Genomic DNA, 17,121 nt, shown 5'->3' on the forward strand with positions numbered 1-17,121 from the left:
AATTAGGCAACCATTCGTGTCTTCTGGCTTTTGCTTGTTTCTAAATTTGGTGCAGATCTTTGAGATCGCTTGTGGGACTGGCCATTCATTAGAAAAATCAAAAGAAGCACATCTATTCTTCTCTGTCCCGTTGCACTATCTGTCACCACTTACTCCCGCTTTGCCAGATCATGAAGAGAAAGAACCATTTTCATGTTGGTTGGAATCAAAGCCGGTTTAACGAGCTCTCTAGCCTCCTTGTGTTTTGCGTTAAGTTAATCTCATGTCTGTTCTGATGACCAGCAGAAGCGACCATTTGGAGGTCGTGCACACTCCACCCAGATAGACACAATTCACAAGATTGGCTGCCGGACTGGCGCATGCACACACATACACATACAGAGAGCAGGGATGTTCTTCAGCGGAGGCACTCCAGTCTAGTGCATCCGGCCTAGCTGATCCATGGAGGAAGCTCCTGTGACCGCTGCCACAGGGGCCTTGGGACCCGTCGTGGCGAAGCTGGGTGCTTTACTGGGCAGCCAGTACAAGCTTCGACGCCGAACTCGCAAGGATGTCAGGTTCATCAAATCCAAGCTCAAGTCTGTGCACTCCATCCTATGGATGATATGGGAGAACGAGATTCTCGATGCAGAATCCAAGGACTTGAAGAATGAAGCTCTGGATCTCGCCGCCGATATGGAGGACGCTGTCGATGACTTCATCCTCACCATGGAACCCAGCAGCAGAAACAACCACTTGATGGTGCAGATTAAGATCAAAGCAAGCCCTTTCCAAGATTTCAGGACAAGAGTAGATGATGTGTTTGCCCGGTGCCACAGCAAGTGGAAGTGGGAGAAGAACAAGTGTGCTGAATCCATATCCAGCTTACTTTCAAGAAAGAACGCCAAATCCAGCGCCCCAAGCAAACCACCTCCACCTCCTCAAGCTCCATTTGTCCGCAAGGATGCGTCAGAGGTCATTGGTATGGACGGATGGAGGGATGACCTCATTAGATACCTGGTAGGAGGAGTGCAGCCGCAGCTCAAAACTGCATCCATTGTTGGAATGGCCGGTATGGGGAAAACAACCCTTGCCCGCCTTGTGTATGAGGAGATTGAAAATAAGTTCCAGTGCCGGGCTTTTGTGTCCGTCACTCCAACTCCAAACATGAAGGAGGTTCTCACAAGTATTCTCCAACAAGTAGGAGCTGAGCCACTTGCTGGCAACGAAGCACGGACGGAGAAACAAATCGTCCATGCCATATCCAATTTCCTAGAGGACAAAAGGTGGGCAAGTTTATAGTAAGCTTCTATTTAATTAATGTTTTTTAAATGTGCATTGTGAGGACCAGGATTTCAGTTTTAGATGTAAGAAAAATGTGCTTTCAAAAATTAATTTGGTCAAGCTGTTCGCAATTTTGAACATAATTTAGTCAATTGTGGCACTACTGAAGCCGTACTGCATCACGAGCAGCCCTGCTGTGGTAGTGCGGTTGTGGCTGCACTTGGCGACGGTGGCAATGATAAGCCAAGGAGTACTCCGACAAGAGTCCTCCCTCTGTCGTCCGCATATTGACTTCACTGACCATTATATAGTCAACCTATGGGAGGCATCCCGCAACTCCAAACAAAATTTAATCAAAAATTTACCCCCGCAACTCCATCCCAGGACTATGCATATTCGTGCAATCCACAACTCCAAAAGATTTGAGCAGACAACTTACCAAAAGGTTTGAACTTTGGAGCCGATGCATGTAGATCTCTAGGGAGCATCTGGCCTACCGCAGCCTCCTGGTGCCACCACCGAAGCCGGCCTGCTTTGGTGACGTGGTTATGTCTGTGACGACGGCGGCAATGAGAGACTGAGTGCCAACTTCCATGGTGTTCATCAGTGGCGGCGCCGCCACGGTAGGGGCGAGTATGGTCGGCTGCCTCAGGTAGCCGGAATCACGTACGCAAAAAATACGATTCGTTTTGTCCATGGGCCAATACAGATACGGTCACACCCCAGCCCAATTGTAGCCCATAGCCCCCTAGGATGCCGCCGATCAGGTAGGCACTCCCCAATCGAGCGAGGCAGACAATGAGCGTAACCTAGTCGTCGCCGCCACACCACAGAGCTCCGCCTCGCCGGCTGCTGGCCGCCGGCCGCCAGTCACCTGATCCAGATCCGCGGATGGGCGAACCAAAAGAAGCAGTCCCGGATGCGGCCGGTATGGGAGGAAGCAGCATCGACACAGCATCCAGCTCGTACAAACGGTCAGCTGCATTTTGCAAAATTAGCAAGCCCAACCAGCAGGCACACACCAACGGACTGCCGAGTTCATTTTCTTACTGATATTGACCTTCGTTTCTAGCCAATTAGTGAACATGGTGATGTTGTAATGTACGGAATCTATAAAAAAAGTGAAACCAATTGCTAGCTATTTTGAAACCCCCCCAAGTACTAAATCTCAAGTGACCATTGAAGCCTCTAATGCAAACACTTTAGAAGCTTCTTTTCATGAACCTGAAGTGTCTAACAGTCCTTGTGTCTAATCGGGGCTTCTATTCTAGAATTTAGTTGAGCTGATACCGAGCCTGATCCGACACTTGGGAAAAAAATGAAGATTGATGACAGAAGAATATAGAACATCATCATGGCTTGAGAGACCGTAGAGGCCATCTATCAAACCCTCCTCATATACTTACAACTTAGGGTAAATATCTTTGTTATCCATTGTTTCAAACTGTTAGCATATTTATGCAGCTTGTGCACCTACTGTATGTATCTTTAGTCATGGAGTTGGACATTTTGGACCATGGAATGAATGATTCAAGTAGCAGGATTCCATGCATGTTAGTAGTTCTCCAAGAAACATTGAGCAGACTTGCATTTGTCCATAAAAAATTTAGACCTTAAATGTTCCGCCCCGGCTAAGTTCAATTCCTGGATCCGCCACGGGTGTTCATTGACCACTACATAGTCAACCTATGTGAGGCACCATTCTCATTAGATATATAGTCATGTTGTAATTACATGCTTTTGCCGTTCAACAACAACGGTAAACATGTGTAGATTGTGTGGGAGAGATCATTGATAGCAAGCAAGAGAGTAAAGTTGACCGAAAATGGGCAAGTGGGAGCAGATGCCGATGTCCATCGTGAATATATAGTATATCTGAAACAACACACCCATGCAATTGCCATTATATTGATGACCTTTCCGTTCCGTAGCATGGCTCGGGCAGCCTTGCTACAACTACAAAGAAGCTGGGGGCCGTGGCATGTTTGCGTACGCTTGTTCTCATGCAGTCAATTGATTGGCCACAACTATATATACGATGTAGAATGTGAACTAATCAAGAACGAATTTATAGCCTCATGTGGTGTCTGTCTACTAACTATCTTATTCTTGTGCGACCAACTTGCGTAGGTACCTAGTAATAATTGATGACATATGGCATCATGGAGAATGGGATGTCATCAGCAAGTCTTTTCCAGAAAGCAAACTTGGCAGCAGAATTGTTATGACAACTCGTATTCATTCTGTACCAAGAGATGATTTCATTACTAACAATCTCTACATCAGAATGTATCCTGTATGGAGCAGGAATGGCAGAGAGAGAAAATGGCACTATAGACTTGATGAGAAAGATGTCGCTGCTCAGATGAAGCCTGACATGGTTGGAGAAGGTTTTGACTGTGACCACCCGATTGTGCGCATGTGTGGTGGTGTGCCATTAGCACAAGTTTGCATGTTCTTGGCAATGGCAATGGCCCAAGAGCAACAGAAACAACTAGGGGTACATGTAAAGGCATGTGTTCTGCAAGATATGATCGAGAAGCAAGTTAAGCAAATTGGAATTCAGAACATTCCAGGGTTTGAACCATTGGTAGAAAGCCTGCAGCTTGGCTACGATGATCTTCCTCATCATATGTTGAAGACTTGCTTGCTATACTGTAGTATATACCCTGAGAATTACCAATTTTACAGGCATCAACTGGTGATGCGATGGGTTGCTGAAGGATTTACTTATAAAGTGGATGAAGCAGACGGTTATTTTGAAGAGCTTTGTGACAGAGGATTATTGATGCAGCACAATCATGACAGTACCTACCAATTGAATCCGATGATGCACAATTTCCTTAGATGGAAATCACAAGAAGATAATTTCATTACTTACAGTTCCGACATCACATCGTCATATCCCCGTCGAATCCATCGGCTATGTATTGACAAGCATTCGGGTGGTGATGATGCATCGGAGGGGGTGGAACCCTTCTCTGGATTGGATTGGTCTCAGATTCGATCTCTTGTTGTTTTTCAAGCTCCTCTGGGACTCCCCTTTGAGAAGTTGGAACGCGTGCGAGTGTTGGATCTTCAGATCGAAAAGGCTCTTGGGAATCATCATGTGAAGGATATCTGTGGGCTGCTCCATGTGAAGCACCTATTTGGTATAAAGGGATTGGGAATTAGTGAGCTACCACTAGAAATAGGGAGGCTGCACTATCTCGAGACTCTGGACGTAAGCGGTACATGGATCAGAGAGCTACCCAGTGAGATTGGGAGACTGAAGAAGTTGAAGAATCTATATGTGAGTTTTCACCCAAGGATCACGGAGTTGCCCAGAGAGATCGGAGACCTGAAGAATTTAGAGATTTTGGGCATGAGTGGAACAGATATCACAGAGCTGCCTAGGGAGATCATCGAGAGACTGAAGAAGTTGAAGGGTCTAGACGTGGTCTTCCCATGGCTCAGGGAGCTGCCCAGGGAGATCGGGGACCTACAACATTTAGAGACTCTGGACCTTGGTGGTAGCAAAGGAATAACCACTCTACCTCGGGAGATTGGGAAATTGCAGCATTTGAAAACCCTGAAGGCATGTTGGACAATGATCACCAAGCTGCCGAGTGAGATCGGGAACCTCGAGAACTTGGAGACTCTTGACCTGATTTACAGCCCCAGGCTCACAGAGCTGCCTCGTGAGATCGGGAATCTGCAAAATCTGGAACGACTGCTCTTGAGTGGTACAGGGGTGGTAAAGCTACCAAGAGAAGTCGGGGGGCTAAAGAAGCTGAAGATTTTGGATTTGAATGAGACTGTCGGTGTACTACCATGGGAAGCAGGCCAGCTTTCAAAATTGGAGGGAGTGCCCGAGTGCGTCCGCCAAGCTTGGAAGAATAGTGATCTTGTGTCCCGCGTGTTAGCCACGGAGATCATGTCCATTAAAATGCTTCGTTGTGAAGGTGATACAGGGGGCCTAATTGTTGGCACAAAACACATGCACATTCCCCAGTGGATCAAGGATCACTTCAACGACCTTCGCTCCTTGGATATCAGGATATGCAAACTAGAGGAGGAGCAGGATCTCAAGATTCTGCGGGAGATGCCTCACCTGGGTGACCTTACGCTAAGGCTGGAGGTCGTCCCGAGAGATCCCATAACCATCAGCGGTGAAGGTTTCCCAAGGCTCCACCGACTCGTTGTTGACAGCCGCGTGCCACCGGTTGTCACCTTCCAGGAAGGAGCGATGCCTATGCTGGATATGCTTGAGTTCGAGTTCCAGTTCTACGGTGGACCACCTCCACCTGCAAATAAAGACCCTCCGGTTCTGGGTATCAGACACCTCCGGCGCCTCTGGCTTGTCGGATTTAGATGCAGCTGGGAATGGTATGGAGGAGCAGCAGAGAGCAGCCCGTGCATGAGCGCCATGATTGACGTCGTGAGGAAAGAAGCCCAGGAGCATCCCAACAAGATCAGCTTTCGTGCCACTGGCCGCAAGGACGAGTGTTTCCCAGCAAAGGAGAGCTTGGCACGGGAGGTTTCGAACAGCAGTCAGACTGGCGCCGTGTCTTTTCCGGAGAGGAACAGTGCACAGGAGGTTTCAAGCAGCAGTGGGACGGGCGAGATCAAGGAGTGGGAGGAGATCATGGAAGCAGCAGCAGCGTGATTTGGATTTCTTCCTTGACAAGGTAAATGTACACACGACTGAGCGAGGTAAGCCGTCCGTACGTGTGCCTCCATGGCTTCCCCACTCGTAATCAATCTCTTTTCTTTTTTTACCAACACAACAGACCGACCACTAACACACTGGCTTGTACCCACCGTCGTCTTTATTTTCAGGTTAATTAATTACTGAAGGTTATTTGCTCATCGCAATCATCTTCAACTATATATATACATATATGGCGGCCATTCTTCTTCAGGCAAATGCATGGTTGGCACCCTGTAAGGAAAATGCTGTGGCTTTCCTCCCGTTGCGCGCACACGCACATGCAGTTTGTTCTTTGCCCGTCCAAGTTACTAGTATTACTTGTGCAAGCTTCCAAGTACATTTGTCGGCCGTGCACCTGTATTTGTAAAATGCTGTGGCTTTCCTCCCGGTGTTACTTGTTCATTTCTCATTTCAGTAAGCACCGTTGAACACTTTGAAGCACCGCGTTAAAAATTGTACTGCTTATGAATAAATTGATCAGAGCTGTCAAAAACCACGTATTCATGAACATATATACCTCACACTGATGAATCTGAAACATATACTGACCTCATTTATAACGTTATTACTGTCTATTTTTATCTACCGAGGTCAAAGTTCTTTTTGTTCTCAACCAATATTTGGACATATGAGAATATTTTATATGCAATAGTATGCGCAGTTTCATCTTCCCTTGCCAGTCCATAAGATATCCTTGTCAGTCCAAGTGGAGCATTTGAAGAACTTGGCCGACAACCATCTCCAAACAGACCCACTAGGCTGTCTAATCTGTAAAAATAAAGAGATCATTAGCATCATGTACCAAGCAAAAGGCGCAGAAAGAATCTTTTAGCAGAAAATTCAGGGCTCCAGAGGATGCCCAGGCAGAAAGTATGATAAATGAAACCGAATGTGCTTGTTTCTGAATTTATGTGTTCAGGATCTGAAGAATCCACAACAGGAATATTGACCGTGAACTGTCCCTCCGGCATCCCGGCCTGCCTGCCTGCAGGAGATCCCTTGATGACGATGATGCTAATGCTGTCTGTCTTTCGAGCCCAGGGCCTGGATTGCAAACTCTGTTGAGTTCCAGTGACTTCATTTTCGTTAGGACCTCTAGTAAGACTCAGGTTATCAGCGAGCTTTGTGAAGTCAGAAGTAGTGGAGAAAGATAGGCAATGAGAACTGATGCATATATAGATACAGACTGCAATTGTGCTTTGCTCTGCTTTCTGAACCCTGAATACTTGCCTGTGGCTTCCTCTGCTTTTTGGACTCTGAATAGGTGCCTGTAGCTTGAGGATTCAGGCGTTAGGTCGACCTAGGGCCCGACAATCTTCCTCCTTCTGACCAGAACACGGACGGAGATGCTGCTTTCAGAGAATACACAGTGCCAACGGCCACCGAAAATTCAGAGGCCATTTGGTAAGTTTTTTTTCTTTTCTTCTGGTGGCTCTGTTTTCTCAACTCTTGTCTGTCCTGTAATTAGCTTCACCTGCTTTTGCTCTGTTTTCTCAACTCTGAATACTTCTCCGTATCCACGTCCTGTAGTTAGCTTCATCTGCTTTTGTCCTGTAGTTAGCCTCCTCGTCCGGTTAACTAAAAACCATAAAATAAAACACTAAACTAAATATTTGACGGTGACCACGGAGGCCATGCCAGGCTGACTGGCGGCTCCTTCTCCGTCATCAGCGCCCGACCAGGCGTCGTAGGGATCGTTTTCATCGGTCTTGGAGCAGTGGAAGGTGGCGGCGTCGCGGCAGGGCTTCCCGGCGGCCATCTCTAACGCTCGCGCGTACAGGTCTCCTCGCATTTTTGCTCTAGCTTGTGGGGACGATACAACTTGATATGCTTCAGCTTCCAAAATGTGACCCAGATGCTCTCGTTTGAGCATACTTGTTGTTGTCTAGTGAGAAAATATATTGGAGATTACTTCTTAAGTGTGACACCAGTACTTAACCATACTCAACAAACATTTATAAACAGGGCAGGTCCATAGGTTTGTTTCGCATAAATATCCTGAATCAGTCGAAGCTGAGCTTCTTGCTACCAGAGGAGGACGCCACCAAATGGCCCTGCAGTAGACTGCTCAACCGGGGAGCCTCCAAACTGACTGTGCTGAGCTGATCAAGGCGTTGGAGGGCACTAGGTATTGCGTTGTGAAGTATTTCGCCTTGGGTGATGAACGTAGTGCACCGAGGAGATTATGAAAATAACCAAAGATATGGCAATGTTTATCCATATAATGTTGAAATGCACCCTGTCAGTTTCGGTGGGCCATATGTTCTCTTCAGAATTTGAACAGCCTTGGGGTCAGGCCGGCAAGGACTTAACCTGTTCTTCTTTCTCTTAACGAGAGTCTGAAACTGTCAATTCGGAAGGAAACCTAAAGTTGCAGGCAGTTCACAATACACATCATCATCATCATAACAATGCTAATGAACTGAGATTATTAATTAACGCCAGGCGGAGAGCAGTGGCTTGTCCTTCGACCTGAGAATTTAGATTTTTATTAACGAAAAATGTATTTGGCAACCCTGTGACAGATTGCAAATACGTCACACCATCTGGATGCCGTCGATTTGAATCCAACGCGCGCTACTCGTTCCAGCGAGCCGTTTCTTTTCTTCTCTCGCTGGTGTGTGGGCCATCGCTGCATGTCCGACTCGCTCGAACCGTCTCCCCCTCGATGCGGTGACTTAACTCCTCCCTCCCCGCCACTCCCTCGATTCATTTGGTAACCGCGCGGTGCTCCGCTCTCTGTTTCTCGGCCGCTCCGCCCCCGCTCTCTCTCCGTCGACGGCGAGCGGCGGCACCTTCTCCGGCCGATTCTCGGGGCAGTGTTTTGTTCCACCGGTGAGTATCGCTCAATCCCCCTCACATCCGCCCCAGTAGTTCGTGCTCTGTTTCTCGACGCCGTTAGTGGCGGGATGTTCGTCAGATTGGTCGCAGGTTATAACAGACGAGGAATGCGCCCAATATGTTCAATTCGTAGTGCATTTGCTATTTGTTAGCCTCTGTTTCGCATGCACATCATTTTAGTGCTTAATTTGCCGTTTTCGATTTCGTGGGTAGTTGCCGTAATTTTTGAACTGATCTCCTCTGCTACACGGCTCGATTCTGATTTCTAGGCTTTTTTCTAAATGCAAAACAATTATGTCTCCATTTATGGTTCGCCGCCGTTATCCTATGATGATTTCTGCCGTTATTTTGGTCGCCGGTAGGGTTTGGTGCGGGGATTTTACAACGACTCTCCTCACGCTGTATCTATGTTGGGCTCCGTTTTATCATGCTCCTATGGTTGCAGTGAAGGAATTGATTTACCACCTGTATAATTAGGTTGCTGGTGATAATCCCATACTGTTTGTGTGTTTTATATGCAATTCATCTCGTTTTGTGTTTAGGTTGTCATGATGGATTGCTTGTTCTAGCACTATCACTGGTGTCTGGTTTCATGATGCATTTTGTGTTTCTAACTGACGAATGTGCCATCATTTAACTTACTTGAACTTTAATTGTGAATATTACCATCAGTGATATGAATAGTTTATCAGGAGTCCACTGTAAAATTTATTATGTCACTGATTTTTTAATATTGAGTGATGTGATGTCCAATATATGTGTTTGCGTGTAAGTTGTTGCCATCCCTAATTTTCGTGATGCATTTTGTGTTTCTAACTGATAGATGTGCCATCATTTAACTTACCTGAACTTTAATTGTGAATATTACCATCAGTGGTATGAATAATTTATCAGGAGTCTACTGTAAAATTTATCATGTCACTGATTTTTTAATACTTAGTGCTCTGATGTCCAATATATGTGTTTGTGTGTAAGTTGTTGCCATCACTAATTTTCATAAGTTATCTTGCCCGATACATACCTTTTAACGGTGTATCATAAGCAAAAAAAAAATCAGGTATTCAATATCTAGTAGAAGCACACATGTCCTTATTTTGTTTTCGTCCTTCTCTGTTGTGGATGAGTTATCTTGTTGTATGTTCACATGTTACCAATGTATCATAAGAATATGTGTGTGACTATTAATTCAACAGCCTGCATCCTTTATGCTCACTTCTTTCTCTTTGGTATTCTTGTGTGTCAGGTCACAATGCCAAGGAAGCGCAAATTAGATGATGACTTTGAGGAGGTGAACCTCTTAAAGAAGCAGAAGCCTCCCGCAGATCGGAACATGGCTTCTCCTAGTGCTCTTGTGACTGCCTGTAAGGGTATGTCAGATGAGAGAATGTCCGCGATTGATGACATGGATTTCACTAGTCTGCGGAATATCAAGTGTGATAATCTGTTTAATCGGCTTTCTCAATGGCTTGCTGGTCTACACGACCCTGATTCCCGTGAGGTTGTCATACCTGGTCGCGGAAGGTTACCGTCAGTGAAGAGTCTGTGCATCGTATAATGGGTGTGCCCCGAGGTGATATTGTGGTGGATTTCAAGGTTCCTACAGATGCACAGCTTGAACTTGCGGGAGATCTTTTTGGTGATCTTGGACATGCTTCTAAAACTGTGGATGTATTAAACCTTATCTTGAGCACTAATCGGCATGATGACAATTTCAAGGGCTTGTGGCTTGTGCTTGCTGCCAGCACTGTGATGGCGCCGACGACTTCCAACAAGATCAACACCAGATGGTATCCTGTGTTGGTAAGCACATCTGGCTATCTTTCTAGTTCACACTTTTTATCTCTTTTCTTTTTTGTTTTTTACCTGGTAACTTTTTTGCTTCTTAGTCTGATGATTATGCACATATGCACTTTGATAATTTTCCCTGATTTTTTGGAGTGTGGTAATTTTTGTCCCTTTGATTTTTCTTTTGTGATATGAAGTGTGGTAATTATGTAGTAATGCACCAGATAACTTTTTCTGAAAGTGTGGTAATTATGTAGTAATGCACATGATAACTTTTTCTGAAAGTGTGGTAATTATAGTAATGCACCTGATAATTTTTTACCTCTATTGTTTCATGTGTTTTCATTTTTTTTCACAGCAAAATATTGGCAATGTAAAAACTTCAACTGGTGCAAATTTATTGCGGATCAGCTTCACAAAGCCCTTTCAAAAGGAAAGCCTACAACGGGCTGCCTCTTATTCTACAATGTTAGTCCCCCTATTCTTTTTTTGTTCCCATGATTTTTGGATTGTATATCTTATTCTGCCAAACAACTAGATTGTAATGACCTTTTCTGTTTCTCCAGCTTCTGTATATAGATGCTATTGACTTAACTGGCCTTGGTATCATCTTGCCTAATGGTCCTTTTACAATTAATGTGTGTACGAATGAATTGGCATCGAAAGTTCTTCAGATGGATGTCCAGAGGGACAAGCTTTCTTATGGGAAATTACCGGTAATTTTCCATTGTCATATTTTTACCTTCTATGTATTGCCATCTGTTTTATCACGATTTTTATTTGTTTTTTATCATATTTTTCAGCTTAAGCCCTAATATGGCCAAGACTATTGCTTGTTTGGTGGCTTACAAGGTCTAGATAAATTCATGCGTGTTCATGCATCGCAAAACTGTTCTGAACATGTATTTTACTATTTTTTGTGCATTTGATTATTTTTCTTTCCCCTTTCCTGGTAAATATTGTTATAAAGACCTGGTGACTTTTACTGTTTTTAGGATGGTAACTTTTTTTTATAGTTTGGATTCTCACTTTAGAATAACTTCTTTTGAGCTTATCTTTCTGTGGTATTTTAGTAGTTTTTGCATGGTAATTAATGTCTCTCACAACCTGATTATTTGTTTTTTCATTCATGGTTTTTCTACCAGATCCTAACAGAAACTTAACGTTAATCTGAAGTCAATTCATATCCAACAACGGAATCAGAGCTGATCTGATCATGTTAGAGTCGTAATTAATTTCGATTGTGAGATCATGTTATGTCTTAGGCTGCGTAATTAGCATGTTAATGATCATGTTAAGTTTTACTTGTAGTATTTGCTACAGACCAGTAGAGATAAACGGATCCGGATTGCCTGCTCCCTTCCCGTGTTCCCATCCGTGCTCCCACCTTATCTAACGGCTGTTTTTTTTTCTTTTTTCTTTCTAATCTAATCATCTTCCCTCCTGATTTTAAGGGGGTGGGGCCGGGCCTTATTTTATTCCAATCAAATCAAGCCACGTATGCGGGAGCACGGATGGGCACACGGGAGGGGAGCAGGCAAGTCTCGTCCGAGATAAACATGTTTAAGAAACTAATAATGTTTACTTGCTCACGGTGATGTCTTATAGGTAATGAAGTGTTGATGTTTTAGCACCGTTCCGGTACATTAGCAATCAGGAGGAAGTGAGTCAGCACGGCAATTGAAAGAAACATCCCTGCAAACCCTAATCCTAATTTTGCAAACAGTATTCCCAGTCGGGGAAGAAATCCCCAAAACCGATTTTGTCTAGTGCACTGCAGTGGAAGTAAAATAAAGAAGAGGTTCATCAGTACTACCTCAGCTGACGACGCTGCGCCGCCGCCTCTCCCTCGCACCCCTGGCCCTGGGGTGTCGTGTTCTCTGACGAAGAGGACGTGCGTGCGGGAAGGAGGCACTGAGCGCGAGATGGGCGCGCGCGTCCCGGCCGCCGCCGATGAAGGCCGGCGTTGAGCGGTGACTGGTGCCAGTGGGCTGGTGTGTGCGTGTGCGGGCTGTGAGCCGCGTCCGCGTGTGGGCCGCGACAGAGCAGGAGGCTGTTGAAACGTATTCCATTTGCTCATCTCAATTCTCTCCTTCTCACCCTCTCTCTTCCTCCCCAAGCTATCCTCACCTACCACCGATCCCCTCCTAACCACGCACACTTACAAGCTGTTACTACGAGTACATAGCTGGAACTGGCCCACGGCCCAGATGACATTACACTTTCAGCCCACTAAGGAAAACGCGTGCCAAGATCAGCAACATCTGATTCTAAAAAAAAAAGAGGAGATCAGTTGTGGTGTAGTGGCCCAGCGAACCTTCACTCAGATTGGCACCAGGAGGGATAAGAGCTGTCTCCACAATCTGGCCTGGTAGAATAGCAGGACAAGTATCAGGTGAGACAACACTACCTTCTTCTCAGCACACGCAAGAAAACGTCTTCCAGTGTCCAAGGATTCAAATGCAACTAGCCTGACGCATCTCGATGCATACAACGAGAGGACAGATCGTGAGCAATACCACTTCATTCATAGCAAGGGATAGTCCTAGGAAGCCAACTGGCACACAAATATCACAAATCAACGACCTGGTAAAAAATCAACAAATGATGAACCCTAACCCTAACCCTCGACGGGGGAGGCGAACACGCATACCTGGCTACTGACTTGTTCGCCGTCTGAAGAAGAGCTGGACTGGTCGCTCCAAGAAACCATGGTGGAGCGGCGAACGGCGGCGAGTCGACAGTGGCGGCGCCGGTGGTAGTCGCAGTCGAGAGAGAGGAAGAGCGAGCGGGATGAACTGGTCTGGTCTGGTCCGAACAGCTACTGGTGCGGGCCACTCATACACGGGGCGGAAACGGCCGGCTGTTGCCGTCTAACAGCGTCCGTCAACCCGCGCCACGTCGGCCTGACAGGCGGGCTCCACCTATCGGATTCGCTGTTTTCTCAGCTACAACACAGCGTCAATGCTTCGCATTACAGTTTAGTTCCACTTTTGGTGGTTTTCTGTGCTCTGCCTCAAATGCAGTACCGATCTGTTACCGTAGCCACAAGTATGATCATTTTGGGTAAATAACTCAAGCCACTCCTCCCACGCGTTTCAATACCTTGTAAGGACCAAAGAATTGAAAGACAGTTTCTAATTACCACGCGCAGCCACTGAAAGACAGTCTGCAGAGTTGAAGAGTGGGTGTGTTCTAAACGGTTTTGATTTTGAAGTTTGTAACTTAAACTTCAGGGTAAGTTGATATGCACTTGTCTCCTTTCGTGGCCGGCCGATCGTATCGAGCATCTTGTTTGGTGAACTCAAGATGACCTCTTTTAGCGACAACATATAAGTACACAGTTGGACCCTATGTATCCCGTACGTCGTCCATGTTCATGCTATTGAAATTCATGGGGATATATAAATGACTAGAGGCTAACGCGCGTTTTGCAGCACCATTCTTCACAGTCATGATTAACTCTTTTATATCCGGTAGATTATTTTGACCGGTTGTTTTGTTTGGGTTTTATCTTTGTTGGTTTGTGTTTTAGTTATGTTTTGGTGGTGTCTTTTTTTTCCGTTGGTATATCTCGTGCCAGGTTGCCTCTGGAGACAACCTTGTGTTTCGAATAGAAAAGCACCCGAGATATATGTGGAACTGTTGTTTTTTTTAGGGCAAGCTAGCAGATAGAAGTAATCTATCTGGTTAGCCAGGTGAGGGTTCAGTGCCTGGTTTCAAGTGTTCTTCTTCATCGTTTGACACTTCACTTTTTGTTGAGTAATCCAATGGCCTAATGACACATGCACATCTTTTGGTGCTGTCGCCTTACTTAGTGACTAGCTCAAGTGCATTTGATTGCAAAAAAGACTGGCATTGGCTCCGGGTCAAATCTATAGGGGGCATGCAAATCAAATGCGAAAGAAAGGTCCGAGAGGATAGTGAAGTTGTTTGATGTGTGATTGCGATGTATTTACCAGTTTCGACTTTGATATCAATCGTTGGTGGTGTTTGGACCTCTTGGGAGCTCCTATACCACGCGAAAACCGTGGAATTGGTGTTATAACACTTTGCATATGGGCCGCCCCATGAAGCTCTCGGTTGCTTAGTTTCTTTTTCCGCTCGTCCTACCGCCAGCTCCGTAATAATTGGTTATCTTTTTTATTTTAAAGTGTTAGTTTAATTAAAAGATTTTCAAGGATTTAAAATTGTTGAAAATTTAAAAATCATTGATTTTAGAAAAAACTTCTTGAATTTCAAAAAATATTCAAAAAATAATTAAGATTTCAAATTTAAAATGTTCACAAACATTAAAAATGACCGTGAACTTAAAAATATCCACAAATTTAATAAATAATAATGAATCTGGACAAAATGTTAATTTTTTCAAAAAATGTTTTTAATACTCACAATTTTCTCATGAATAAGAATGTGAAAAAATGAGAATAAGAAATAAAACTAAATACGTAGCACATAACCTTACATATGAGGCCCTTAGCGACCCCACAACCCCAAAGCACCACAACACTTTAAATCATGGGAGCTTAGTATCTCTATAGATACGTAGCACATAACCTTACATGTGAGGCCCTTAACGACCCCACAACCCCAAAGCACCACAACACTTCAAATCATGGAAGCTTAATATCTCTATAGATTGAGTCAAAGCTAGCTTGCGGTTTGAATGCAAGATTGCTTTCGTTGATCTAGAAAGGAACATGTCAAGCATCACGCGTGTGTATAGATGTGAAGAGTCGGAACCAACTGTTCTTTCTGCTGGGTTTCAAATTGGACCGCGAGCGCATACATATGTCTCCTTGCACTCAACATCATGATGGTAACACGGTCTCCTCTGGCGTCATGCCCGAGTGCTAATTGGCGCCTGGACACGGTCTTCTTCTTTTTTACGGGGAAAATACTCAGAGCTTTATTGAATAAAAGCGTTCGCCGAGCAATCTGCCAACAGGCTACTGGTCAAGAAGCTAGGGACATTGTCAATCCAACTTTCGGTTACATCAATCATGCTTGGCACAGATATGAGCGGGACCGTTGGCTGATCTTACAACATGATGAATAGCAAAATAATTTAAACTACCAGCAAGCTCTCCAATTTCTACTAAGATATAGGAGCCACGACCGATCGAGAATAGTGACGAGTTTTCCAGAGATTGACTACCTCCAGGCAGTCCGTCTTCAGCACGACATTCAAAAAAACCCTCAGGTTGGTGAAAATAACACCTTCTCGCATTGCCATCGCCCGCTATGAGAGGATCCGTTACTCCAAGGTATGGTTTACTCCACGCCCCAAGAAAAGAAACAGGGGAGCGTGCAACACCCCTTGCTCCTCCTTTACCATCTTCACGTTTGGTTGCGGCGTCCGTATTGATCTTGACGAAGCCTGGTTCAGGAGGACGCTACCCATGTCCCGGCATTACTAGAACGTGCCATCGGGGTATATCCAAGAGGGCTAGTGCCTCCCTAGTGCGGTGAACTAAGTTCGCCGGATCAAGTCTATCTTCCCCATGTGTCAGCTTGTTTCTAGAATGCCATATCGACCACATGACTGAGACTATAACAGCTCGGTCTCTGGAAGTAAATTGTTACAATATCCTTGGCCCATGTTACTGGATGCAGTATTGGCATATGAAAGTCAAATAGTTGTTGGGCCTCCTCCCAGCAGCGTTCTGCATGGGTACACTTCAATAGTGCATGCTCCAGATCCTCCTCATTGGCCAAACAGATTTTGCAGAGGTTCTGCTCCCTTATATGCCAATTTACCAGTGTACATTCATCTGGTAAATACCCCTTAAAACTCGCCAGTAGAAAACTCTAACTTTGGGTAGCACATTAAGCTTCCATAGCGAATTCCACATCCGTTGGTTATAAAATATGGAACCGGTAACCTGCCCTTCCTATGGAGGTTGATGCTCGTTGCGAGTCACTAGAGCTCCGTACGCTGACTTGATGGTGTAGTTGCCTGAAGTATCATGTGCCCATGCCAGAAAATCATCACCTCCTCCAGATCGCAAGGGTATGTTCAATATGGCTTCCGCATCTGAATGTATGAACATGTCCCAGATTAGTTCGCTCCTCCATGACCAGGTGCATGTGTCAATTAAATCGCTGACAACCGAAATAGTGGTGTTTGGAGGTCGAACTTGGGGAGCCATTGTAGCCGTTGATGGAATCCACTTATCGTTCCAAATCGAGATACTGGATCCATCTCCCACCGGCTAGATAAGACCAGTGGTCAATGCTTCCCATCCAGCAATAATAGCTCTCCAAGTGGCCGAGGATGAGCTTGGAATTGTGGCTTGCATGAAATCTATAATAATTGATGCTCACCGCCGTGCGTGAGTAATCCCATCATAGGCTTGTTGGACGGTGATGGGTTGGGTGAGATTTACCATGTAATCAAGTTAGTTTTGTTAGGGCTTGATCCCTAGTATCCATGATGTTCTAAGTTTGATGTTGCTATGACTTTGCCATGCTTAATTCTTGTCACTAGGGTCCGAGTGCCATGATTTCAGATCTGAACCTATTATGTTTCATGAATA

General features: G+C 45.1%; 1 protein-coding gene and 1 pseudogene across 1 annotated transcript; both read left to right on the forward strand.

The window, feature by feature from the left end:
• Window positions 1–203: 203 nt before the first annotated feature.
• LOC147956758 (disease resistance protein Piks-1-like) lies at window positions 204–5,949 on the forward strand. Its single transcript, XM_087535309.1, has 2 exons — window positions 204–1,265; window positions 3,394–5,949. The coding sequence occupies exons 1-2, from the start codon at window positions 442–444 to the stop codon at window positions 5,909–5,911; spliced, it is 3,342 nt and encodes a 1,113-aa protein (XP_087391435.1). The 5' UTR covers window positions 204–441; the 3' UTR covers window positions 5,912–5,949.
• A 3,967-nt stretch (window positions 5,950–9,916) lies between these two features.
• Window positions 9,917–10,772, forward strand: LOC147956759 (uncharacterized; annotated as a pseudogene).
• Window positions 10,773–17,121: the final 6,349 nt, after the last annotated feature.

Source organism: Triticum urartu, chromosome 7A (assembly GCF_056163025.1).
Source record: "Triticum urartu cultivar PI428250 chromosome 7A, HENAU_Tu73, whole genome shotgun sequence".
NCBI classification, from domain to species: Eukaryota; Viridiplantae; Streptophyta; class Magnoliopsida; order Poales; family Poaceae; genus Triticum; species Triticum urartu.